At 37.5% G+C, this 26,836-nt stretch overlaps 1 protein-coding gene across 10 annotated transcripts in view; it reads right to left on the bottom strand.

Moving 5' to 3' along the window:
* Window positions 1–718: 718 nt before the first annotated feature.
* The window catches only part of Cr2 (complement C3d receptor 2), a 37,759-nt gene continuing 11,641 nt past the window's right edge, over window positions 719–26,836 (bottom strand). For 3 of the 10 annotated variants that reach the window (XR_015635160.1, XR_015635159.1, XR_015635161.1), the window contains 18 exons: window positions 25,625–26,014; window positions 23,717–23,905; window positions 23,536–23,635; window positions 23,210–23,292; window positions 22,230–22,637; window positions 19,875–20,051; window positions 19,711–19,801; window positions 19,349–19,425; window positions 18,417–18,824; window positions 17,581–17,662; window positions 17,173–17,255; window positions 16,437–16,817; window positions 15,450–15,635; window positions 11,982–12,171; window positions 11,358–11,381; window positions 10,621–10,693; window positions 7,803–7,907; window positions 719–3,155 (listed from right to left, as the gene is read on the bottom strand). Coding sequence is in view for 7 of the 10 variants with exons in the window: in XM_087580450.1 (XP_087436576.1) it covers window positions 7,814–7,907; window positions 10,621–10,693; window positions 11,358–11,381; window positions 11,986–12,171; window positions 15,450–15,635; window positions 16,437–16,817; window positions 17,173–17,255; window positions 17,581–17,662; window positions 18,417–18,824; window positions 19,349–19,425; window positions 19,711–19,801; window positions 19,875–20,051; window positions 22,230–22,637; window positions 23,210–23,292; window positions 23,536–23,635; window positions 23,717–23,905; window positions 25,625–26,014 (3,032 nt within the window). In the remaining 3 variants the exon portion in view is untranslated. Of the gene's footprint in view, window positions 3,156–7,405; window positions 7,908–10,620; window positions 10,694–11,357; window positions 11,382–11,981; window positions 12,172–15,449; window positions 15,636–16,436; window positions 16,818–17,172; window positions 17,256–17,580; window positions 17,663–18,416; window positions 18,825–19,348; window positions 19,426–19,710; window positions 19,802–19,874; window positions 20,052–22,229; window positions 22,638–23,209; window positions 23,293–23,535; window positions 23,636–23,716; window positions 23,906–25,624; window positions 26,015–26,836 lie in introns of those variants that run through there. The other 7 variants (XM_087580450.1, XM_087580449.1, XM_087580446.1 and 4 more) reach the window with 4 other exon arrangements.

Genomic DNA, 26,836 nt, shown 5'->3' on the forward strand with positions numbered 1-26,836 from the left:
GAAAATATCCAAGAAAAAAAATAAAGTCCAAAGTTCAAAGCTTCTGAGACTTATCTAATCTTTTAACTTTAATCTCTATAAAATCAAAATCAAAAAACAGTCTGTAGGTTGATGTCTATAAGCAGGTCTGGGCTGGTACAAGTTCAATCAAGGCCCATATTGGACAGTAAAAAGTAAGGCGGGGACACAGTTTTTGTAAGGCAGAGAAGAGGAAGAGAAAAGATTCAAGAAAGACAGAAAAGGACAACCCAGGTCCTTTCTTAGGGATGGATTTCTATAGGTCAATTTACCTTATCTAGGTGGGTGGTTTATATCTTTATCAATTGGTTGTGAGTTTATTTTGTGGACAAATTGTGGACTGAGAATTTAACATATGAATTTGATTGCTAAATTACAGCTTATTGAGTCTTGATTTTAATGGATTGTTGGCAGAGGGCAGTTGCTGGGAGTGTTGGCAGAATTTGTGACAGAGAGCTGCAATAGGCCAGCCACTGCTGGACCTCTAGTGTCCTGCTTTTACCCGAAAGCTACCCGGCAGATGCCATGCAGCCCTATGGTGCCGGCACTATCAAGGGATAAAAGATTACACTTTTATTTAATAATTACTGAAACACAGATTATATACTTCCAACATGTAAGGATGTTAAAGTCCAGCTTTGAAACATTAGGGTCTGAAGTAGGGGGCATGGGGTCAGCACAACACAAGGACACAGAGCCACAAGTTCTCTTAACTTTATTTCCCCCATAGCTTGTATCACTCACCAAAATCTCTCAAGCAGTATAAAAATTACGTGACTACATTGTATTTTTCTTTAAGTGAACAATTACAGTGAGTTTACATAGAAGAAAAAAATGTGTTCCCTAATATCATCTCATGATCAAATGGTTTACATATCATATATAAAAATATTTTCAAAAATCCACATGCATTTTGAACCAAGCAACTTGTTATAATTAACAAAGTGTAAGCAAGCAAGCTAACTTTCTCAGCCAGATTTTTACTGGCAGGCAGAAATTTGCAGTTATCAAGAAAGAATAATTTTATTATTTACCTTAAAAGTAATCATAAAAATCTTTAAGGAATCATAAATCTAAACTTTTATATAAAAGAATCTGCAAGGTGCACATCTACTCAATAACAATTTTTTTATTAAGTCAATACCAGGAATCTGAGGGAAAAAATGGAAATTAATTATCACCTTGATCATTAGCCCAGCTTTAGCAAGAGAGGCACATCAGCCAATAGTAGTCTGGCTGCCATTGTTCTTGTCTCCTGACCTCAAAAAATCCCTAGGTCAACTATTAAGAATGTTCCTTTCTGAACCTCAGATTATTTCCTAAAGTTTCCTATATCAAATGCACCAGCAAAAACATCTTAATCTAACTTTCCTAACAATCTTTATCTCCAAATTCTTTCTAAGGGTGGTGAATGTTACTACACATCTTTAAGTCTTACTACAAGTTGTAGATGACTCTTTAATCTGCTCCAGCAGCAATGCTTGAAAAAGATCAATCACCATTATTGTAAGGGTCAATGGTACTGCCCACTCAGGGACTGGAAGGCCCCTTAGAGTTTTTATACATCTCATAGATTAGGAGTGGTGTGATGACTGAGAAGACAACAGAGTTGTTTCCGTAACAGCATGAAGTCCTGAGGACATGTAGTCCTTGGAACCTTGCCTCTCTAAGGCACACCCATCATGATTGTGCTACTGGTAGGCCATATTCCATGAGTTCTAAAGCCATTTGTTGTTCTTCTCCATGGTCTTCAACATAATGGCACAGGATATCCATTATAATTCTACAGGGAGCATAGTGAAGAAATACTAAACCAAAAAGTAGCTGGGCAAACTCCAAACTCTGTATCTCCATGTCTGATGTCAAAAGTGCTCTTCAGACCTCCACCTCCTTTCAGCTTTGTTGGCTGCAATACACCTCTTTCTCATGGGCTGATTCCACGGTTAGAATCTCTCCTTTGAAAGTACCCCACAGCTCTGTCATCTCCAACATTTTGGGGTCTCCAAGGCAATCCAGGCTTCACCTTCATAGCTTTGCACAATGGTCTCTCTAGGCCTCCATGCAAGGACACACCTGACACATGTCTGGCCTTCTTACCTTTCCCTAGTCACAACAAGAGATTCCATGATCCCTTTCTTGTATCCTTGACTCTATAGCCAGAACCAGATGGCCAAAGCTGCCATGTTCTATTGTTTGCTGGGGCCCTCATTCCACATGGTTCCTCAAATACTTTTTTTTACAATCTTTCTGTTTAGATGCTTTTCTTCATTGCATAGGCTTGGCTGTCCTGCAACTTGCTTTGCAGACTGGTTAGCCTTAAACTCTGGGTTTAAAAGTGTACATTACCATGCCTGCCCCTAAACTTTTCTTTAATTCCCTTTTACAAATTGGAAGCTTAGCTAGGTGAGTCTTGCGCTGAGGTTACTTCTCCCTTTATTCCATTTAGCATCAGGGTTTCCTCCAATTTGTTTACACTTTCTGATGCTCCTTCTCTCCTCAAATGTTACATTTTGTATTGTTCCTTGCTCAACTTGCTCCTATTGCTTATAGGTCTGCACAAGAGTGACCACTAATAACTACACAACAGAGTTAATATTAGACTGTTTTGAGATTCCTTTTGCCAACTAATTAATCCAAAATCTTTTAATTTAGCCACAGGCACTTTTTTTCTTTGGACAAGGGCATGAGCAGCCACGATCTTCACTAAAATATCACAAGAACAGTCTGTAGGCCACATACTAAAATTCTTCTTATCTGAAACCTCTTGAGCCAGGCTCTCACAGTTCAAATCACCCTCAGCATCACTGTCTTCTGTGCTCCTTCTAGGGTGGTCTATTCAGTCGTGCTTAAAGCATTCCACTGCTTCCTAGCCCCAAATCCCAAAGTCTACATCTTTCCAAACCAAAGTATGTTCAGAACTATCACGACAATATCCCAGTTCCTAGTATCGACTTCCGTCTTATTTTGGGTTTCTGTTTCTGTGAAGAGATACCATAACCGTGACAACTCATAGAGAAAAACATTTAATTGGGGCTGGCTTATAGATCAGAACAGTCCATTGTTGTCATGGAGGGTAGCTTGGTGGCATGTAGGCAGATATTGTGCTGAAGAGGTCGCTGAGAGTTCTATATCTTGATCTACAGGCAACAAAAGGGAGAGAGAGAGAGAGAGAGAGAGAGAGAGAGAGAGAGAGAGAGAGAGAGAGAGAGAGAGAGAGAGAGAGAGAGAGAGAGAGAGAGAGAGAGAGAGAGAGAGAGAGAGAGAATGAGACATACTTTCTCCAACAAGGCCATAACTACTACAATAACTTTTTAATAGTGCTACTCCTTATAGGCCTAATAGGGACCATTTTTATTCAAACAACCACAGGCTGTTTTGCATTTGTATATGTTTTTGTACCTTATGTGTGCCTGGTACCCGTAGTCACTAGAGGAGGCTAATTCCCTGGAACTGAAGTTTTATGTAGTTGCAAGCGCTATGTAGTACTGAGAATTAAACCAACCCTAGGTCCTCTGGAAGACCAGCAGGTCTTCCTAACTGCTGTCGTCTTTCATCCTTCCATGTGATTTTTAAAGCCAGAGTTTTAGCTGTCCCTACACACACACGCGCTCTCGTGCACACACACACACAGACACACACACAGACACACACAGACACACACAGACACACACAGACACACACACACACACACACACAGCTTAATAGCGTAATAGATGAGACAGAAAGCTGGTTCTCAATGGGAAGAATTTTTGTTGGTGTTAGTTTTTTTAAATAGTCTAAAGGTTAGATATAAGGCATAGTGGGATAGGATGGGTGGACGGATGGAAGTTGTTCCCTGGGTAATATGTAAGTTTTGGGTTGAGGGAGCTAAATTTGTGGATAGATAGATTGGCTAAAATAACCAAAGGTGTGTTCTAGAATGAATTACTATTAAATTATAAACTCTTAAGACCCTAGAATTGGATATGCTATTTAGGAAATCACTGACTTCAGAAAGACAAAATCTTATAAGATTTTTTTAAAAATGAGTTTATTTGAATGGTGAATGTATTTATTACTAAATGGCATTTTATAAAGAGCTGGAGCTTACTAGAAAACTTCTAAAGAAATAACTAAAGCTTAAATTAAAACTCAGCTCTTATATCATTCCCAATCCAGACGCAGGAGTATCCAACCTTTTGGTCTCTCCAACATGCATTTTCATCTAAAAACCTCACACTTGAGACCTGTTCAAGGCAAGTTATAGAATAAAAGTTACAAAAGGAAATCTCATAATATTTTAAGTAAGTTTTTGATTTTGTGTTGAACTATACCATGAGTTCTCCTGAGCGTCATGTGGCCCATTGGCCATAGTTTGGTCACCCCTGGTAGATGTTGAATGCTCCATGATAATCCAAAGCATACGACAACAGTGAGGAGGCCGCTTTAAAAAGATGGCGCTACATATAAGGATGGGTTTCCCTTAAGAAGTATCATTTACGGGCTGGAGAGATGGCTCAGCCGTTAAAGGCTAGGCTCACAACCAAAAATATAAGAAGTATCATTTACATTTCCATGCCCACAGCCTGGCTTCAGTCAGATCATGAATAGGGCTTCATAGAGGAAGCCACATTGAACCATGGCTATGAACCCAACTTTAACATCAAACGATCTCTGCTCTTTAAGAAGAAATTACATGTAAAAAATTACAGTTGTGAAATTAGTTCACTGATGCTGCAACCACTCAGAGATTTATTGCTACTCGAATGCTTTCTTTCTCATGAGACACACTGAAATAAATAATTTCTGTGTAGGCAACAATGTGACCAGTGTAAGTCATGTTTAAATAACATCAACAGACTCTCTAATTGACAATTACAACCATCAATCAACTAGATGGTATTATTCTATTAGGAAGTACTGAAGATTATATGAAGTGGAACACAAAACTGTATTGTATGCTGATAAATACAAATAAAATAAAAATCAAGGTCTATCCAACAAATATTAATTGCTTTTCTTTGAGTCCCTTGCTTTGAGTGTGGGATCCTTCAGATATAATGTTCCCTTTCTCTTCTGTTCCTTTGCCAAGACTCCCCAGGAACAAGTACCATTTTCTTCTTCAAATTCTACAATAGCTTCTCTGTACTTTGCCTATGACACTTATTCTCGCCTTAAGATATGTATATCATCTTTGTCCTACTGAAGTAAATATAAGAAGGTAGGGGGTAAGGTATCTGTCAAATATATAGCAGTCCATGTAAAGTCACAACTGACCATAAATTCCTTTTTTAAGGATTTATGCATATATGTGTATGCCTGAGTATGTATGTGCACCCCATATATGCAAAAGCTCACAGAAGTCAACAGAAGACATCAGATCCTTTAGAACTGAAGTCTCACATGGTTGTGAGCCACTATGTGGGTTCTAGGAATTAAAACTCTGCAAGAGAAATAAGTGCTTTTAACCTCTGAACCATTCATTTTTCCATAGCCTGATCCTAAATTCTTTGGCCAAGAGAATATTTTAGCTTTGGTTTTTCCATCTGGAGTATTCCTTCACTTTGCTATCATATTTCTCCTTTAGTTCTACAAAAAAAAAAAATCTTGTTAATTTCATCAACAAATTTTGTCCTGCTAAATCCGGTGGTCAATTTTCATTATTTGTCATTTTTGAGCTATCAATGGATATCTTTCAAAATGGTAGTAAAATCTAATTAAGACTCTCAGCAGGATAAACCTTCTCGTGTTCACTCCCAAATTTGGGGTGTTGTGGAGGCAGGGACCTTGGCTGGAAAAGGCCTACTTACCTTCCTGGACCTTTTATCATTCAGTTTTCTACTTCCAGCTCACTTTAATATTTGCTTTTTTCCTCTTAATTTCTAGGATCTTCCCCAGTCTTGTTCTCATCTAATCAGTTTGCTTCCTAGTCACTGCAAGCTGCACCATTAGGGGAGAATGGTTGCACATTCACCATCATATCCTATGGGAGCATCTTCCTGGCTCCTGTTTGCTCTAGCTTCCATTATGTGACTAAGTATTCCTGTCTGAGGAACTCCTCCACTAAGATCCTAGCCCAGCAATTCTTTTTACTCATTTGCTTTTATTTTTTTCCCTTTCCACGAGGTCATCTCCACCGTCTTATATGAACTGTGGCATGGATGCATATATTAATTATTCAAAAGTCTTTCTTTTATTTTTGCTATGATTTTCAGACCCATTACTGAAAACTCCTAGAGATAGCACTCTTCCTAGCACTTTGATTTCTATTCTTTCATTTCTCTTAAGATTAATCCAAATATTTCTGCTAAAGCCATTTTGTCAGTTTTATCAACAAGCTTTGTGCTGCTAAACCCAATTTTTGTGGCTTGTCAACAGCAACTTCAAATTTGTTCTTTTCCTCTTTTCTAAGTTCCCCGTGCCTGAACCCAACACACCACACTGGGGTCTCTACATCAGAGGCTGACTTTTTGCTGGTTTTCCTCATTTTACAACCCCTTGGATTAGAAGCCTTAAGGCTCAATACTTGGACTTTTTTCTTCTATGGCTTCTTAAACCTTCATGATACTCTGACTCAGTGCCTTTATTTATGTGTCTTTGTGTTCAGTATCATCTGTGATGCTTGAAACGTGAATTTGTCAGCAACCTCCTTGACAATTTTACTTTATTATTTATTAAGTGTCTCATATTTAACACTGCCAAAGCAGAACTGATTTCTCTCAGTGTACTTCACATTCTGAATTACCTTAATAGCAACTTTATCCTTCCAGTAGCTTAGGTCCCAAATCCCTGGCATCATTACTAGTATCTTTCTTTATCTTTAATCATTTATCCCCCTTGCTGTTTATCTTTAAAATGCATGCAAAATATGGCCTCTTCTTGCCAGGCTGTTGTTTCTTGCCTGGATTATTGTATCAACCTCCTTGCTGATTCTCTTCTATGCTTAACTTCCTAAAGCCTCTTCTTAACACAGCAGTTAAGGTGATGATGTAATTCTTCTGCTTAAAAATCAGGTGGTACCTCCCATCTCAAAATATAAACTTATTACAATGGCCGAGCCCACCCTATCCAATCATCCAGCTCCTTTCCACATAACAATCTGAGCACGTTTTTCCTATTTGGTAACTCCACTCTAGGCTACACACACCACCTGGCCATGCCAACATAGGACGACCTCTTAGCCGTTGACCTAGCCATTGTCTGTGTGTTCCTTGATTCCTCTTCTATGGAGCTGACTAGTTCTCTGGTTAACTCCAGCTTTTTTGTAAATGCCATTTTCATGGTGAATATTTTCTATGTAATCACTTTCTTTTCTCGCTCCTCTTTTCCTTGCTTACTTCTCTTTAATAATATTTATTCTTATTCATTTTCTCTCATTTTTTTGTTTTTGTTTTTGTTTGTTTTTTCGTTTGTTTGGAGACAGGACCTCATACAGCCCACTCGGCCCTCCAGCTGAGGTCAGCCTTAAATTCCTGATCTTTCTTCCACTTCCTAAGTACTAGAATTATAGGCATATACCACTATATCTGACTTTATTTCATTTTAATAATTTCACATTATTTGTAATCAGTTTATTAATTACATTTGTTACATATTTACTGAACAGACAAATGTTTTTAACTAAGATCATCAGTTGGAATCAGTTGGAATCATCAGTAGATAAGTTAATAATGTTGTGCCTGGATATAAAGACTGAAATAGAACAATATTTACCTAAGACTGTGCTTTAAAAGTCTATGAGAAAATATTAAAGCAAATCTTGACTATGTATAAGTAACTGTACTTCAATTTCATTATATACCAACTTGTCATGTGATCAACTTGCTGGGTTGTATGGATCAACAGCATATACTTCTCGCGTTTCTAAATGAAGAGCTCCATCTTTGGGCCTTGTTTTTGTATAATAATTGCTAAAAAGGAGACATAAAAAAGACAAATATTTACACATTAATTGTGATTGTAGTGAAGACTCATTAGCTGTCTGCTTTCTATCATTCCCGGAAAATTGTATTTTCACATGTGATTTCATCTCATTTTCTTAAATATTAAACAGCATAGGCCCCCACATCAAATAAATAACTTTTGGTAATTTTTTTGGTAATAGTTTGGTACTGTTCAAGTTAGAAGCTGACACTAGATATCTCATTATTGCTCTCATTCATAAAACAATAAAAGCTTTGAATGCATTTCAATTAGTAGAAAATAAATTTAAGTAAATTAGAAAATGGAATTGAAATCAGTGTTAAGAACTTTTAAAAGCATGCTTGTTGCTGGGTGTGTGCACAACTATAATCCCACCCTGTGGGAGGCAGAGGCAGGAAGATCTCTGTTGAGTTCAAGGTGTTCTACAGGTGTCAACCTGTTCTGCAAAGCAAATTCCAGGGTAGCCAGAGTTGTTACACAGAAAAACCTTGTCTCAAACAACAACAAACAAACAAACAACAAAAACATAGCTGTTTGGTTTATATCAATTGAGACTCTGGCATAAGTGTCCCATGTTAAAACACCTTAATAAGTGATAATAAGCAGACAGGGACATTATGAATTATTTTTAGATTTTTTTTCAAAATTTCCTACACATGTTGTGTTCTGATAGCAAACTTAGAAACCACATTTTCTACTTATTTAAAATTTTAATTACTCTTGGCTAAAATTATCTCCTAACTTCCTGCGAGAAAAGCCATACAAATGACAGCCCAATTTTTGTCTTTTAGATATTCTCTTTTGAATTCCTTAAGCATTATTCTTCTAGCTTTCCTCCCTCTCTGTTTTCTCCTCCCATCTTTAAATACTGCATTTCATTGTGGTCTGCTCATATTCTTACTTTCACCCTTTTTGTTCTCTGTGATCTCAAGACTTCCACTGTTACCTACCTGAGCCCAAACCTGCTTAAATTCTACATCACAGATGCCTCATAATATTGCCCCACATTCTGCCTCTCCCCCCTCAGTGAATCCTTTTCCCTGGGGTCTTTCTATGTGTCTTTTCTTTCCACATCTGGTATAAATTATTAAGTTCAGAAAAATCTATTTTCTTCATTGCAAAGGTACCCTTTACCAGTGCTACGGCCTCCTGCTCCCTACCTTGCTTTTGGAAATGCAAATCTGAAGACCTTATTTCCTTGCAATGATCTTACAGGTCACACAGCTCTTGTCATAGCACAGAAGGCTTTTCGTGATTCACTCCTCCTGACCTTGCTAGATTTTCCTCAATGGCTGTTGAGTGGAACATCGTTAGTTCCATATATGTTTTTAAAAAATGTTAAAAAAATTTTTTTAAGTAGTGTAGTCTGACTCCTTTGAAAAACTCAAATAAAAATAAAAACAGGCTTCTTTATCGCCATATTTTATTCTTGTGGGTATTATGAATCTAAGTAAGAAAAAACAGGAATTTGTAGTATTTCTTGGTTCTATTGAGGTGTAGAACGCAGGTCTTTCTCAAATCTGAGACTGTATGGTGCCCGCCCTGGTAATTACTATTGCATACTTGATATAGATCATGACTAAACGTGTGAAATCAATGACACTATCATTATGTGATGGTAGTGTAACCCTGCCATGTCTGATGCCAAGACTAAAGATTGCTAGTTTTTGGTGTGTGTATGTGTGATGTTTGGGATAGCATGGCTTGGGCTTCCCCAACTCAAGGTTACCTGATACTTTGCAAACCTTCATCTGAGTATCTTTCCTTTCTTTGTTTTCATTATCTTTGGGTTCACCTGAAATAATTTTTCTCTTCAACTTTTTTTCTGATAAAAACTATTAAATATTGGCAGTTGGAGAGATGGCTCAGTGGTTAAGAGCACTCACTGCCCTTCCAAAGATCCTGAGTTTAATTCCCAGCACCCACATGACAACCATCTGATCCTGTCTTTTGGTGGGTAGATTTACATGCAGACAAAGTATTCATATACATAAGTAAACATTTTTAAAAAAGATGAAAAAACTATTAAATATTAATCACTGCTTTGTGTCCCAAATACTATATAATTAAGTATAGCAACATTATGGTATTTGTTGAATTGCAAGCTTAACCTCTTTTACCAGATTGTGACCTTAATGTCTAAGTCTATGTCCTGCTAGTCTAGCGTGATGCTAAGCTAAGGATGATGTTAGTAGTTACTGTGACCAAACAATGAGCAGACATGATCATTATATTTTCATATGCCTTCTATTTATCGAGCATCATCCGCAAACATTTTTACAAAATCACATCTATTTTTGCTAGACAGAGCAGCACATGATATATTCTTAGCAAATTGTTGGTATTCTTCAACATTGGGCTTTAAAGTCATCAATAGTAGTGCAGAAGAATAAATGGTGTGGTTTCTATATAGATCATTTCATTTTAGGACCAATATATTTACTTTTATACTTTAGAAAGACAATAATTATTAAAAAGCTTTATATAAAGTAAAGGAAATTAGACAAACAGTTATATGAAGGTTTACAAAACAAAAGAGAGAGAGAATGCAAGAGAATCATTAAACAGAACATTTCAAAATGTCTTCAGGTGTTATCATTGGTTTTGTTCTGTGCTATTTCTTAGACTTTTTTGTGATTTGATTTTTACAAGAACCCAAAGGCTGTTGTATATGTTGGTCAAACATCCATTTGAACTTACCGCTCTCTGGATTTTAATATTATAAAGAAGATGACACTAATCAAAATGATAAATGCTGAGCCTGCAGAAATACCTGAAAGAGGAAATGAATATTTAATGCCAGAAAAAAATGGGACAGGTATTGCTAGGAAATGAATGCAGGGCCTACTCGTAGTGGCACAGAAGTTGTTAGTGTGATTTTCTAATACATTTTTCTTAACCAAAAACAGTGAATTACTGAACAGTCATAATTAAGCTCCACTTTTTTCCTAATCGTATCTAGTCCATGTTTTATTTGCAGCACCAGGCACATGGACCACAAGGCTCAAGTCAACTTTCCAGGAAGTGTTTTTGTTGTTGTTCTTTTCAGTTTCATTGGTAAACAATCTTGACCCTGGGGTATAATTAGGGACATGGAATACCAGAATCCCATAATTTTGCATAACAATATTTGTTGTGATGTATGCTTTGCTACAGCAGAATAAGATTACTTATTTAAATTGTACCAAATACCAATAGCAAATGGAATGAGACTTTCAATTTAAAAACCTTGAATACATTTTTCCTTGAATACACTTTTAACTCTAACCTAAAGGGACATCTTTTTATAATGTGTCATGAACATTAAAATATCCTTAAAATATGAAAGAACATCAGATCCAATGTATTAAAACAAAACACTAATGAATTGAATGTAAAACAACCATTTATATCTTAACAAAAATATCAGGACACTCCAAGCATTTAAGAAAACTCACCAGAAACAAGAGGAACAGTTGACCCTAAGGAGAAAAAAAAATCCACAAAGCATCAGTCTAGCAGTACAAGGTAATGTCGTCTAAGAGCCATTACACCTGATAATGTCCCAGAAAGCAACTGAGCTCTCACTTAGTCTACTCATGATACAGATATTAGTCCCCAAGTTACACCCACTCTTTTATTACGTCGAAGCTCAATGGATATCGTCTTGGATTAGATAAGTTGTGAGTTTATCAATACACAGCTTTCTAGGCAATGATATTTAGGATCAAATGAAAACGGATATAACAGGTTAGTTGACATGTTTTTGGAGCACCTCTCAAGTTGGTAAGTACTTAAAAATCAGCCGAGAGAGAAATCTCAGTAGGGTTTTTTTTTTTTTCAAAAGTAGAAAACATTGTTTTACAGTTTTGCTCCTTTTAGAGTTTTGTGCCCCTTTGATGTGTCGTGCCCCATACTCAACTATCCTTTTCTTTGTATTGGTTACTGCTTTGTATCGACTTTTAGTCTCTTGCCATAGAACTGTTCCCCATGTCAAAGCCCCAGGCATCTCCTATTGACAGGCACCCCGTTCCCCTCCTTCAGGGGTGGGCGTTTTACAAACAGCAGTAAGGGGCTGGCACCTACGGTTTTTGCAGATAGCCAGCGGAGGGTTCCATTGGTTTTCATCCTGGCACTGGCTCTGTGGACTTCCCTCCAAGGAATACCCATCCTCACATTCCAGAGTCACAGTAGTCCCAAACCGATAGGTTTTCCCAGGCTGAAATCCCTTCTGGATTCCATTTGTATCTTCAGGGAAGCTACAGTTTACCTCTGCAATTTAAAAAAAAAAAATCTTACTAATACAGAGCCATGATTTGTACTTTTGCCAAGAAAGTAGAAGTTGTCCTTACTAGAAAGGTTATGGAATCAACTTATTTCATTATGGTAATCAAAGCCTCACTGAATAACAGACTGCAATAGAACAGTCTTTATTGTCAGCCATTTTACAACCACCTAGCAGGCTAAGCTGGGCTGTTTTCTACTTGCATGTCTGTGCCAATGATATTTAAAAAATTCTAATGCCTTCTTGGAGAGATACTAAGGGATGAATGTACAATATTAAATGTTCCAAATTACTGTTCTTGACTTCTAGTCTTACTCTCCACTTCTCATACATACACATGCATTCTCATTTCTTCTATTATATTTTGAGCATGTAAATCAATAGTGTTCAACTTGTAGCCTGCACACTACAGTATAGGAACAGTATGTTCCAAGAATCTGCTGTCTCAACATTGTGTAAACATTGCTCCTCATTTATTCTCTGATTTCTCAATAAAAGCTGATCAGCCAATGACTGAGCAAAGGAGAAAATATGATTAGATTTCTGATCCCAGACAGGAGGGGAAGAAAGAGATAGAAGAGGGGAGGATTCACCACAAGGAAGGTGAAGGAGAGACCATGAGAAGACACTTGGAGCAGAGAGAGCCTGATCAACACTAAAATACAAGTATCTCATGGATTTTGGCTGGAAGATAGCCAGATTATCTTAGAGGATTAATAGATCAATACTGCTCAGATATTGTGCCATAAAGCTTGATACATCTTATAGTCTGTCTCATTTATTTGGTAGCTAGCCAGGATAAACAAATGACTACTTATAAAATCGACTTAACACCACAGGCGATCTAAAACAAAATCTTAAACCTGTTTAAAATATAATGATATTTTTGCTAACTTGTTTGTACATTTCTTTTTAAAATATTTATTTCTCCTCAATATACTCCCTCCCTGTGTGTGTGTGTGTGTGTGTGTGTGTGTGTGTGTGTGTGTGTGTGTGTGTACAATGACAGCATATGTATGCTGGTACCCTCAGAGGTCAGAAAGTCCACTTTTTCTGCACTGGATGTTCTGATCTGGAGTTATAGGTAGCTGTGAGTTACCCTATGTGGGTGATAGGAACTGAACTTGGGTCTTATAGAAAAACAGTGTGCACACTTAACCACCGGGCCATCTTTTGCTCCAATTGCACAGTCCTTGAACTTGAATTTTATATATGATAACATTGTTTCACAATATGAAAATTAGAAACATGCCTAGTAAGAGTTTGGACTTGAATACTCACTGCTAGTTGTGTGACTTTGGGTAAGTCACAAATCTCTCTGAGACATTGGAAGCTTATGTAAGTGGCAGAATAATAATAGCACCACTCTCCTTTGAGTCTCATGAATATTACATGAAATTATAATCGGAGCATCTGACATATAGTAGAATCCTCAGCAATATTCTATGCTAACTCATTATGCTTATTTTATATACATTGTTGATAACTACTTTATCAAATTTGCAAAAATTGTCCATAATCTCAGTACCAAATAGGGAAACAGAATCAAGAGAACATTGTAATTTTCACTCACAGCCCTTAAGGCAGACAGTGGACAGGTTTGTTCCTCAGCATGAATCCAGGATCACAAGTATAATCACACAACAGAAATCATTCTATGATAGATGAGAGTTTCCTGAGCTATGCCTTCGAGGCTTCAAATTAGCACCCTAGGTTGTGTGCTTTCAGTTCTTGAGTAGAATGCTTGTCACTGGTAGTTACGTGCGTGTTTGTTCTCCAGGTCACCACTCTCTGAGGCACCCCTAGGTTGGCACATATGTGACCCTTGCTACAAGCTATGGAAACAAATCCAGCCATTGCCTTCAAGACAATAGAGTCATGGGCAAAATGTGAAGATTCTTTTGGTTCCTGAGTCATCTTTCTTTTTTTTATAGGAATCTAATCAAATTCACAATCTTGTATCAGCCTCCCCAATTATAGCATTTTAGGCACGTGCCATTACATCAACTTTTCCCTTCTGAAGGGATTATCTTAGAAAATTTTATGTAAATATTTTAATATGCCCCTCTGTGAAAGCTTAGGTAACTTTCCTTTAAAGAAAAACTACCTTTAAATCTCTAGGAAATCCCAGAGACCTGGGATGTGCCAGGGGCCCAGGACTCAGTGTGGACTTAGCTGAAAAGCCCTACAGTGAGGAGATGGAACATGAAGATCCCACCTCTGGTAGTTAGACAGGGCCCCCAGTGGACAGACAGGGACACCAATCCACCTTAAATTTGTGACCCAGAATTGTTCCTATATAAAAGAAATGCAGGGACAAAAATTGAACAGAGACTGAAGGAATTGCCAACCAGTGACCAGCCCAATAAGGGATCCATCCCATGAGCAGGCACCAAACCCTGACACTTCCCGATGCTATGTTGTGCTTGAAGACAGGAGTTTAGCATGGCTGTCCTCTGAGAGGATCTACCAAGAGCTGGCTGAGACAGAGGCAGACACTTACAGTCAACCTTTGGACTGAGGTTGGGACCCCTATGGAAGAGTTAGGAGAAGGACTGAAGGAGTTGAAGGGGATGACAACCCCACAGGAAGACCAACACTGTCAACTAACCTGGATGCTGGGGAGCTCCCAGGGACTAAGCCACCAGCCAAAGCATACAAGGCTGGTCCGAGGCCCCCGGCACATACTTAGCAGAGGATTGCCTTGTCTGGCCCCAGTGGGAAAGGATGTGCCTAATTCTGTAAAGACTTGATGACCCAGAGAAGGGGGATGGGAGAGGAGGGATGCATCCTTTCAGAGGTAAAGAGGAGAGGGGAAGGGGTAAAGGACTCTGAGAAGAGGGGCAACGTTTAGGATGTAAGTAAATAAAATAATTAATTTAAAAAACATTGTTAATACAAACAAGAGTTTTTGCTTTCATATTTTCTAAATAAATGAAAAACAGTAAATTCTAGTATATTTTCCATAGTGGTAAGTGGTACAAAAGTCTTCTATAGTTTATATCCACAATCATATGACTGAAGGTATAGGGATGTTTTTCAAATGCACTCTTATTATAACTTTAACAATAATGTGACTATAACTATAATCTTTGCAGTAAACTTTAACTTTGTATTAATTGATTAAGTATACTTAATTATCATACAATGTATCTCTAATAATTTTAATCTGAAAATACTTGAAAGAATATATATATACATATATACATATATATAAATTACTTTGCTATAAAAAATAATAACAACAACAAATCAGAAAAAGTACCTTTGCAATAAGGGGCAGGATGGCTCCAGGTACCCTCATGAGTACAAATAAGACGTGCCTCTCCAGCCATAAGGTAGCCTTGGTAACAACTGTACATGACTGACATTCCAGGGGAAAATCGAGCTATAGTCCCACCAGTATGATTCCCATTGGGGATTGTGGGTGGAGACTGACACCCTAAAGAAGCTTGGATATCAACAAGAAAAGACTTTTAATTGGACACAGTAACACAAGGCAACACAATCTCTGGAAAACAGTAACACAGGAAAGCAATGAGAAATAAGCCAATTAGTTCATTCTCAAGTTTCGACAAATGTGTGCTTTTCCTCTTTACACCATATATGATTAAAAGAAAAGAGTCAAAAGTATTATAGTTTATTCGCCCATAGTATTCTAGGATCTTCCCTTGGTTGGTCCCAAAGTGTAGGAGTGTTTTCAACGAATTAATCTACTATCTTCCTTCTACATAGAAAATGGGCTATAATCTAAGCACGGCACACACAAATATCCAGGAACAAGTAAGAGGAACCACACCTCTGTGGAGCTTAATAGGCTGCACCTCACTCTCAGGAACAAGCTGTCCAATAACAATTAAAATTATGAGACAACTTAGTGGGTTTGAAGGTCAGCTTCATTCTTCGTTACATGCAACGTTCTCTTTCTGGGTAACACAATAGCCTTAAATATCAAAACTTCAAAGAACATTATTTTTAAGTATTTGCCAGAAAGTTTGCCCACTTTCCCAATTCTAGAGTCATGAGAATGAATAAATTAGAGGTTAATCTATATGTTAATCATCATTTCAGGTACTCTTGCTTTATAGAAAGGAAAGAGAAAACGTCAAGTGAGAAGACAGGAAAAGGCAAACAATCTTATAAAAACACTAACTGCTTTACCTTTTAGATGCTTTACTTTTAAGTAGAGGGCAATCTCAAAAGTCTTTTTATTTTGTAAAACATCTCACTCTTTATTACAAAGATAGCTTACCAGTTCTGATACAAGTTGGTACACCTGGTAACCATGTGTTATTAGTATGACACCTTATCAAGTGACTGCCATTCATGATGAAGCCTTGATTGCAGACAACATGTATTATATCATTATGAGAATATGCAGAATGAGTTTTATTGAGTTTGTATCCATATTTGACTTCTGGATCAGGGCAATGAGTTAAAGGAGAAGATTGTAAGCACTGTGGTGGAGGTCCACTCCAAGATCCATGACCTTTGCACTGCAAACTTTTCTCTCCCAAAAGATAGAACCCTTTATCACATTCATAAGAAACTTCATTTCCATACAGGAAGTGCTCTGCCATCATGCCAGTGTGACTACCATTTGCAATTGTTGGTGGAGGTGGACAGAGAATGACTGCAGAAGAGATTTAGAGAATTTGAGCATTCATCACAGTATAAACAACACTATACAAGTGTCTTATATTTTATATAAATAGTTAAGGTTTGGAAACTAGAGCATGCTTTTGGTTAAAAAAAACTTTATCAAATGTTATGCTTATGTAAGTATTACAGGTTCATTCCAAAAATTCAGAAAATAAAATGAAGTATGAAGGAATAGTTTTGATCAAAAGTAAAAAATTTACCATGTCTTATACAAAGCATCAAGAAGTATAAACTATTAAAGTAGTTGTAAACTTGTTCTCCATTAATTGATTTTCCCTTTTTAATTCCCTAATCTACGGTTGACTTCTCCCATGTCCATAATTTACCTGTACAAACTGCAATCTTTTGGAACCAAGTCCCATTCTCAGCATTTTGACACTTCTCATAAGTATATCCAGTCAACTGGTACCTAGAAAAAGATGTTATATTACATTTCTTCTTAATACTTTTCTTCTGCATCATAGGAAGTACAACTGTAGAGATAATTCTAAATTAATCCTTTGGCACAGCAAAACAAATTTTTGGTCATCCAAATCTGAAAACTATTTTTATATTAGAAGCACTCAGAAAAGCCCTTGCCATGTCAGAAAAGCAGGCATGAGCTGCTAGTTTGACCATTGTGGGTAGAGTGTTGAGGAATCCCCAAATGTTTTTTACCAAGACAAGCTGTGGGTTGAATTAATAAACAATATGAGGTGGACATTCTTTCTTAGAGTGGACGGCTTTACACTCACCCATTTTGACAGGTTCTATTTACTAGTTTTATAAGTGAATGATCTGAAATGCCAGGAAGTTTTCTCATAGGTTCACATCCTTCTGGAAAGACAAAGTTGAGATTGCTTTTAGATTCCTCATAACAAAAAAAGGTGACTCAGAAACCAAAAGAATCTTCACATTGTGTCCAAGACTCTATTGTTCTGAAGGCAACGGTGGATTTGTTTCCATAGCTTGCAGCAAGGGTCACATATGTGCCAACTTAGAGGGGCCTAAGGGGGTGGTGACCTGGAGAACAAACATCACACATAACTACCAGTGACAAGCATTCTACTCAAGAACTTAAAGAACACAACAGTTGATACCCATTTAAAACCTTGGAGGCATGGTTCAGGAATCTCTCATCCATCATAGAAAGGTTTCTGTTGTGTGATTATACTTGTGATCCTGGATACATGCTGAGGAACATGTCTGCCTTCAGGACTGTGAGATCCTGGCCATAATGTGAAGTTTCCTTCAGTTCCTGAGTTGTCTTTCTTTTTGGTATGAGGCTGCTTCTTCTCATTAAATATCTTGGATACTGGATTTATGCAAAGATCACAATACACCAGATTTATAGCTTTCTTTTGAACAGAGGAAATATGGAAGTAATCTGTGTCCCTTTGCCTTCATTTCAAGACTCTTGTTTTGAGTAGGAGATAATAAGTAAGACTAGAGTTGGAAATGTAGCTCATACTTGGGTAGTTTGTGTAAGGCACCAAATTTGATCTCCAGCTCCTCAATTAAATTTCAAAACACAAAACATATATACATAAGTAAATATCTTTTAAATTTTCCATTGGGTTTGCCTTTTTACCTTTTTTACAATGTGGTGCTTCAGGGTCCCAGGTGTTATTGGCTTTACACCGGATCTGACTGCTTCCAATCAAAATGTATCCATCACGACATTTGAATGTCACACTATTATTGTAGAAGTATGGGGCTTTATTGTCAGTGAGCTTGACTCCATTTTCAACATGGACTTCTGTGCACTGGACAGCAGGGAGGGAAAGTTTACAGAGAGGAGCAGGGCTACTCCAGGAGCCTCTTCCTCTGCTATCACTTGTACAGTGGATGGTTTGTTCCCCGATGAGTTTGAATTTTACTCCTTCCTCTGACCCAGGATAGCACATGTAAGTGATGACAGTTCCGTATGGGACATCTTCTGAGGAACGCCATGTATGTGTCCCATTGAGGATAATAGGAGGTGGTGGGCAGGTGATTTCTAGGGATATGAAAAGATACTGTAGACATCAGACCAAGGGTTAGAAGTGCATCAGTTCTGACCATGTTATTTCTTTGGAGGGTGTGGATTATGCACTCATGCTGTAATTAAACCTTATTGTTTATATAAAATTTAAACAAATTTCATTGTAAATAAAATTTAAATTAAAGTTATATATGTTGCCAAAGGTCATACAAGTATTAGACAACAGGAACGGAATGTGAGTTGAGATTTGACACCAATCTCCTATCTCTTCCCTAAATCTTGATGTAACCCAAAGTAGGAATTGTGGCTCAGATAGAGTGATCGCTCTATATTCCGAACATCCTAAACCACAATATAAACTAGGTAACTAAGCACATGGAATTTGACTGATTAAAGAAAGAGGCAACAAAAGGAAGGTGGCAAAATAGATAGCTGTAAAGCTTGACAAAATAATGTAGTAATTCCTATAGCATAAGTCTAAAGTAGGAAACTTATCAACCTTATATCACTTTAAATCCTCTGTCAATTTTGTTACTCACCTTTACAAAGACGAATCTCTATAAACCAAGGAATTGTACCTTGACACAGTTGATAAGCACTCTCACTTATCTGGAACCTGGAGAAAAAGAGTCATACCATTTGACAACATGGTTACAACAAACTAAGCAAGCATTATGGGCTCTAGAGGCAGACTGACAAATTTTAGGACAAAACACAACAGGAATAAAATATAGCCAACCTCAGCACCATCCATCAATTACATTGTCCTCATGCATGGAAAAATACAGTAAGAATCTGTGAGCATATGAGAGGGAAGACCTCTGAAATGAACTTTTATACACAGTTTGCAGTGGGTACTGATGAGGCAGATATCCTTCAGAATGAGACATGTTTTACTCACCCTTCATCACAAGAAGAATTGATGGCTGGTCTAATAAAGTGATTCTGAGGCCTCTCAAAGACATGTGGTCCTACCGGCTTACACTCTGCAACTAAGTAAAAAGATAGAATGAATAGCAACACAAGACAATCTGAGGTAAAATATCTGTAATTGTGGCATCATACCTTTGCACTGGGGGGGAATGGGTGTCCACTTCCCCTCAGAGGTACAATGTATCGTGTCCTCTCCCACCAGGAAATAGCCAGGGTCACAGCTATATCTTATGGATGTACCAGGGTCAAAGTTGAGGAAGTATCGATCTTCTTTTTGCCCATTGATGATTTTAGGAGGAGCCTGACATCCTAAATGAAAAACAGATACAATGAAACATTGTCAGCATAAAAAATAGAAACTGAGCCAAAGTAGTCAAAATTAATATGATAATACCATCATTTGTATGGTAGTTGTCTGGAACAGAAGGTATTTTGTAATTCTCAGGTAATTTCATTTTCATTTCTTTCTTTTTTTGTTTTACCCTTGCCCAATGATTTAAAGTTATGGATTTTATTCAACAGGGTTTCAATGAACACTACTATAGTGTATTCAGTATCATTTCTTTTGCATAACTCATAGTCTACTAGAGAAAGGCAGGCAATAAAATAGTATACAGAAAAGTAATCTGAATCACATTTGACAGTAGAAATACAGAAAAGCATAAAGACAATCTAGGTTCTGAAGTTAGGGAACAGCTGTAAAAATCATAAATCTTCTAGTTCATCAGTAGTGGGAGGGTAGTGAGTTGAGCCCTGATACAGGGTCACTATACTGAAGCTCTCCATTTGACTAAGTTGGTTGGTGACAGATTTCTCAGGATCCACCTCCAACAATGAGCTGGGGTTACCGCAATGAGCACTATACATGACTTTTGAGTACATAGTGGGGATTCAAACTCAGATCTTCATGCTTACAAGAGCAAATGTGTTCATCTATGGGCAACCCAGTCCCCAGTCTCAATGGTATTTCTAAACATGCGTTCTAGGGCTGGCAAGACAGCACAGCAGGTAGAAAGTGCTTGCTCTGCCTACATGATGACCTGAATTGGACCCCCAGAATTTATGGTAGGACAGAACTGACTCTTGAAAGTTGTCTTTTGATCTCTACTGGTGAACCCACCACATATACACACAAATCATGTATATACATATTCCCAGTAATAAAACACCTTTTAATGCATTCTATTTGCTTTTCTACTACAATAGCGGTTAGATTTAGTGAAATATTATGGATTCTTAAAGTTCTATATGTGTAATAGCAAAACATAAAGGAAATATAGCTTGTTTATAGTTGTGAAATTATGGACTTTTTTGAGACAGTATCTTTTATGTAGTCAATTCACAGAGAGCTGCCTGCCTGCCTTTGCTTCCTGCATTCTTGGACTAACGGTAATGAACCACCAAGCATTGCCTTAAAATTAGAATATTTTATTAGCACTGTGCAGAATGAGTTCCATTATGACACTTTCTATATATACTATAACATGATAATATTCATACTCTTGATTTCCTCTCCTATCGTTTCTTTTCTTCTGTCCAAAAAGTGTCCCCTCTCCACTGGAAAAAGGATTCCACAAGCGAAAACATGTATTTGTTTTTCTAAGTATAGCTATTTCACTTTACATGATGTTCTACAATTACATGTATTCTCTTGCAAAGATATAATTTCATTCTTTTGACTGAGTAAACTCTACTATGTGTGTGTATATATATATATAAACAATGCATGTGTTAAAGGATACACATGTTAATTTCAGAACTTGACTTTTTAAAATTGCCTTTTCCCTGTTTCTTGTGGGAAGTGTGCACATTTGTATATGTACACTGTCATGTGTGGGGTGCAGGTGCATATGAGTCCTCAGTCAGATGTCAGGGATCATTCTCAATAGCTCTCCCATCTTTATTGAGGTAGAGTCTCTCAACCAATCCAGATCACAATGTTATGGCTAATGTCAGCTCTCATTTCTTAATCATCTTTTTTTTTATACGCAGGCTGGCACTAATCTGTTTGGCTCCTGCTTGCTGTAACTCACTGCCTATTCCCCCAACTCTGTCTTTTACTTTCTTTTAAAGATAGGATTTTACTATGATCTCAAATTCACAATCTTCTTGTATCGGTCTCCCCAAAATAGCATTTTTGGCATATGGCATTACACCAGATTTTCTCCTCCGAAGAAACTATCTTAGAAGACTTTATGGAATATTTTAATATACTCTCCCAGGTGAAAGCTTTGTTAGCTGTCCTTTTTAAAATGATTGTTAAGACAAACAAGAGGTTTTACTCTCATATTTTCTAAAGAAATGGACAACTTAGTAAAATTGTGGTGAATTTTCCATAGTGCTGAGAGGGTGATACGAACGCCTTCTTTATAATTTGTATCCACAACCATGACTAAAAGTATAGGCACTAGAAAGACCCTGTGTAAAATCCATACACCCTTCCTCTCACTTTTTGAAACGACTCATCTTTGCATACGAGGCACCTACCCTTTTCACACACTGGTACTGGTGGCTTCCATGTGCCCTGGGCACTGCATCGAATTCTCCCGCTGCCCTTCAAGGTGAAGCCAGGTTCACAAGAAAATGCCACAGTGTCATTATATGAATAACTCTCCTTCAAAATAGATAATATTTGCCCCCTATTAATCTGGGGTCGTAGACACTGAGCTTCAGAAATTGAAAGTTTACAGTACGGAGCAGGGCCACTCCAGATCCCAGTCTTCTCACTACTGTTGGTACAATAGATAGTCTTCTCTCCGATAAGAGTGAAGTTCACTCCTTTCTCTGGGCTTGGGTCACACATGTAGGTAACGTTGTTTCCATATGGTACATTTCCTGAAAATCTGCCTGAATGTCTTCCATTAAGAACAGGTGGAGGTGGTGGGCAGAGAATTTCTAGAGATGATAAAGGACAGTGATTTCTGAAACTGCTTGAGTTGTTCAGTGAGCAAATGCAATATAATTACAAGTGTGGTTTTAAAATTTTATTTTTGAATCCATCTCCTTTGCTGATGTCTTAGTTCTAATTACCAAATACACAATCTTATTTATATTCATGGCTCATGGTCTCTTACCAAGATCATGTATCTCTGGGAGAAAGAAGAGCCGCCAACTTTACTTTAGTTAAGGACACAGCTAAAAGGTAACTGAAGGGTATTATAGTGCAGACCAGACCCTTAAACCCTTAAGATTTCTAGGTTATTGGGTTTTTTATTTGTTTTTTTGCCGTGAATCCATTTATCTTTATCTATCTATCTATCTATCTATCTATCTATATCTATCTATCATCTATCTATCTATCTATCATCTATCTATCTATCTATCATCTATCATCTATCCATCTATCATCTATCTATCTATGTATCTATCTATGTTTATAGGAAAAAAGTACATGCTTATAGGAAAGCCAAGGACATGGTGTGTGTGAACCTCTGTATTTTCTTGCAAACCACTGTTGTCTTACCTACCTTTACATACTGGCTTTTTGGTCCAGACGGCTTTCTGTTCAACAATTACACACTTACTAGATGGTTGTCCTTGTAACTCGTACCTGGAGACAGGGGTTAGAATTTGGTACTATTAGGCAGTTTGTGCTGTAAAACTGGCAGGCTTGACTTCAAATCTACGAAGAGTCCACTTAATCTGCACAGTTACTCTTTTACCAGTATTCTCTTTCACCACTATATTCCAGATTATTCCAGACTCATCCATGCTCTTTCTGTAGGCTTCATGGTTCACAGCAGGCACATATAATCCAAGAACATTAAATTTTACAGAATCTGCTGATACTCACCCTTCATTACAGGAGAAGTACACAGTTGTGCCAACCCGAAGACTCGGAGGCTCTTTTACCTGCCCATTGGGAAGCTTTTCTGGACGTTCACACTTGGCCTCTAAGAAAAAGATGGCAAGAATAATAAATAAACCATAGCCTTCATCAGGTCAGCCTCAAATAGAGAGTAAATTTAAGGTACCTTTGCATGTTGGGATGACATCATCCCAGGCTCCTGAAGATAAGCACTTGATTGTCTTTTTTCCAACAAGCAAATAGCCAGGTTCACAACTATATGTCACAGACAACCCCGCAACAAACTTTTCAACATGCTGTCCTGTGTGGTGTCCATTATGAATCGTTGGAAGTGATGGGCACTCCAGAGGGAAATCTTTATACATACACAGAGGAGGAAAGCCATCAATCAGATGATACATGCTTCTAACTCTAGCTAGGGAGGTAGCATTCTGTGGTAACCAGTCATCATCAACTTCCAATTCATTCTCAAGCAGATGTGGCTTCATTATTTCCATTCATGCAAAAACAATTACAATTTGGGGATGGTGACTATGGGCCCAGTAGTTAGCCCTGCTTGCTGTGTAACTGTGTAAATCAGGCTATCTTTTAACTCAAGATCCACCTGCTTTCTGCCTCCCAAGTGTGGAGACTAAGAGTGTACCATCATACCCAGCTTTATTGTGCCAATTTCTTCTTTAATTATATTATGTGAATTACTTTTGCCTTGAGAAAAATTTCAGTTTCTAGAAAAGTTCACCTTAAGGCCTATAATTTAGAGGATTATCCTGACAGACATTACTCATACAGTTTTTTGGTATCTTATTTATAACATGTATATAAATATGTACATTATGTTTAACACACATACTATTCTAAACTCCATTGCATTCCATAACGTCTTTCATGTATCTCCATTTTACTTTATATATATATATATATATATATATATATATATATATATATATAGTCACCTAAATCTTTAACAGTTGTTTTCCATAGATAATCCATTTTGAAACTATCTTAAAAGACACTTTCCTCTCAGACTGTCCTTTTATCTATGGTTAGTTAATCTACTGATATAAAGTGAAATAAATATAATTTGTGGTACTTGTGATTGAACTAGGCAAGCACTCTGTCATTGAGTTATATCTACAATCCATTTTGTTAATTTTTATTTTGCTACAAGGTCTGGCTAAATTACCCAGGCAGGTTTTAAAATTACAGTGTGGACAGGCAGGCCTTGAACTAATAACACTCTTACTTCAGCCTACTGAGAAGTTGAGATTGCATTTCTGTGTTACCAGGCCAGAGAGAATCATACTTATAAACAATATAGTATTCCTAAGTTCTCTGACCTATTTAGAATTTATCAAATTTTTCTTTATTAAAATGTTATAGTGTAATTTTGTCAAATACTGACAATTTCTATACTTGCAGAATTAAACTTTGAATTTAGATTCATTAGCAATATAAACCAATTGAAGTGAGAATAAAACATTTGCAGTAGTCCCTATTTTTAAAGTTAGTTGACTTGAAATGCTACAGCCTAGGAGATGATTCGAATAAAGATTCGATCACTTGTGAACATGTTTGCAGCAGCCACAGAGCAGGTCATTGTTTCTGACTACAGTAAACAGATATTAACAGATGAATCTTAAATCCATTGGGCATATTTTTGCTCCCAGATTCCAAATTTCCCACAGTCACCTGACTCCCACCCTTAGAAGCAAGGATGCTATGCTCAGTTAAAATTCCCTTAATTATTTTAAACTCTTTCACTTGATTTGTTTCAAACAAATAGTTAGAATCCCTACAACTAAGAAAAAGCTGAAAGCCATCATTTTCCTCGTTCACTTGCTATTCTATCCCAGCTCATGTCTCTGCAACTCAGAGACCCCATACAATTCTTCCATCAGGAGCAACAAAGAGTCTGCCCATAAGTGGAAGGCCATAGTCCTCAGTGAGGCTTTACTTCCCCTCAACGCTCTCTCTGGTTGGCACGGCACGGCCCTTGATGTAGCTTTGCTTCCACACTCAATGCTCTCAAAGCTGGCAGACCCCAGAAACCTGACACGCTTTTATTCCTACTTACCACTCTCACAGACTGGCAGGGGTGTTGGTCCCCACATTTTATTTGCCCGGCACCAGACAGTTTTGCTCCCTTTCATGGTGAAGTTGGCTTTACAGGTAACTGTCACAGAATCACCATGTTTGAATGGTGGTCTAGATCCTGGATTTATGATTCCCCCTGGTACTATGGGCTTTGAGCAAGCAGACATTTTATTCCAAGGTTCACATATAGGTGTAGCTTTATCCCAGGTGGCAGTCACTTGATCTTTACTTATACAAAAGATAGCCTTTTCTCCAATGAGGCGATACCCAGGTAAACAAGTGTACCTCACGACCGTCCCAGGAAGTACGGGAAGAGAGTAATAGAGTCTCCGAGTATTGTTTACTTCAGGAGGAGGGTCACAAGAAAGCTCTGAAAAGTAGAGAAGAGGCAAAGTAAGCATACTGATCACTTAAAAAAAATAAACGAAAATTTCAAGAACAGATCAAATCACTTTTCCAGAAATATATTTAGAAATCAATTGTTTTGGTACGGTTTTACTTTTAGTTTGTTTCCAAATGCCTAAACTCTTGCCTCTCTTGATCCTTGGCAAAGAAATGAATATAAATCACCTTAATCAGACAACAAGGAAATAGAATTGATCTCAAATCCATCTAACATGTAGTTTCAGGGATTATTTTCATAGTTTTTACTCTAAACAATTTTAATAAGCAAAAGGCAAGCTTAAAATATGTTAATAATGACATGCTAATCGCATGTCGCATGTCAGCAAGGACTGTTGACATTTGTGCTCAATAGCCATGATTTCAAATCCTCGCTGTCATTCAATAGTTGTATGACCTTAGGCAAGTCCTATCTCCTTCAGCTTCAGGGTCCCAATCTATAGGGTAGTCCAGGTTCCATAAAGTACGGTAAGAATACAGTGAGACAAGAGCATGTGGATGAGCAGTCAGAATACCCGAATACCAGCTCCTCAGTGCCTGCTTGAGACACACAGCCAGCTGGCAGGTAGCATAGTCACATTAGACACAGTCGCCAAAGATACTGCAGCCCCATTACAAGTCCCGTGATCCCTTAATGCCAGAGCCCTTTGAGAAACCATAGAAATGATGTTTTGAGTAATGATCTCATATTCTTTACGTATCCTAATGACATGAAAGAAATTGTTAACAGCTACTATGACACATACGCATCTTTTCTGGGAAATAAAGGAAAATTGTCCTGGAGTGGGTC

Source organism: Rattus norvegicus, chromosome 13 (assembly GCF_021556685.1).
Source record: "Rattus norvegicus strain SHRSP/BbbUtx chromosome 13, alternate assembly SHRSP_T2T, whole genome shotgun sequence".
In the NCBI taxonomy this organism is placed as follows: Eukaryota; Metazoa; Chordata; class Mammalia; order Rodentia; family Muridae; genus Rattus; species Rattus norvegicus.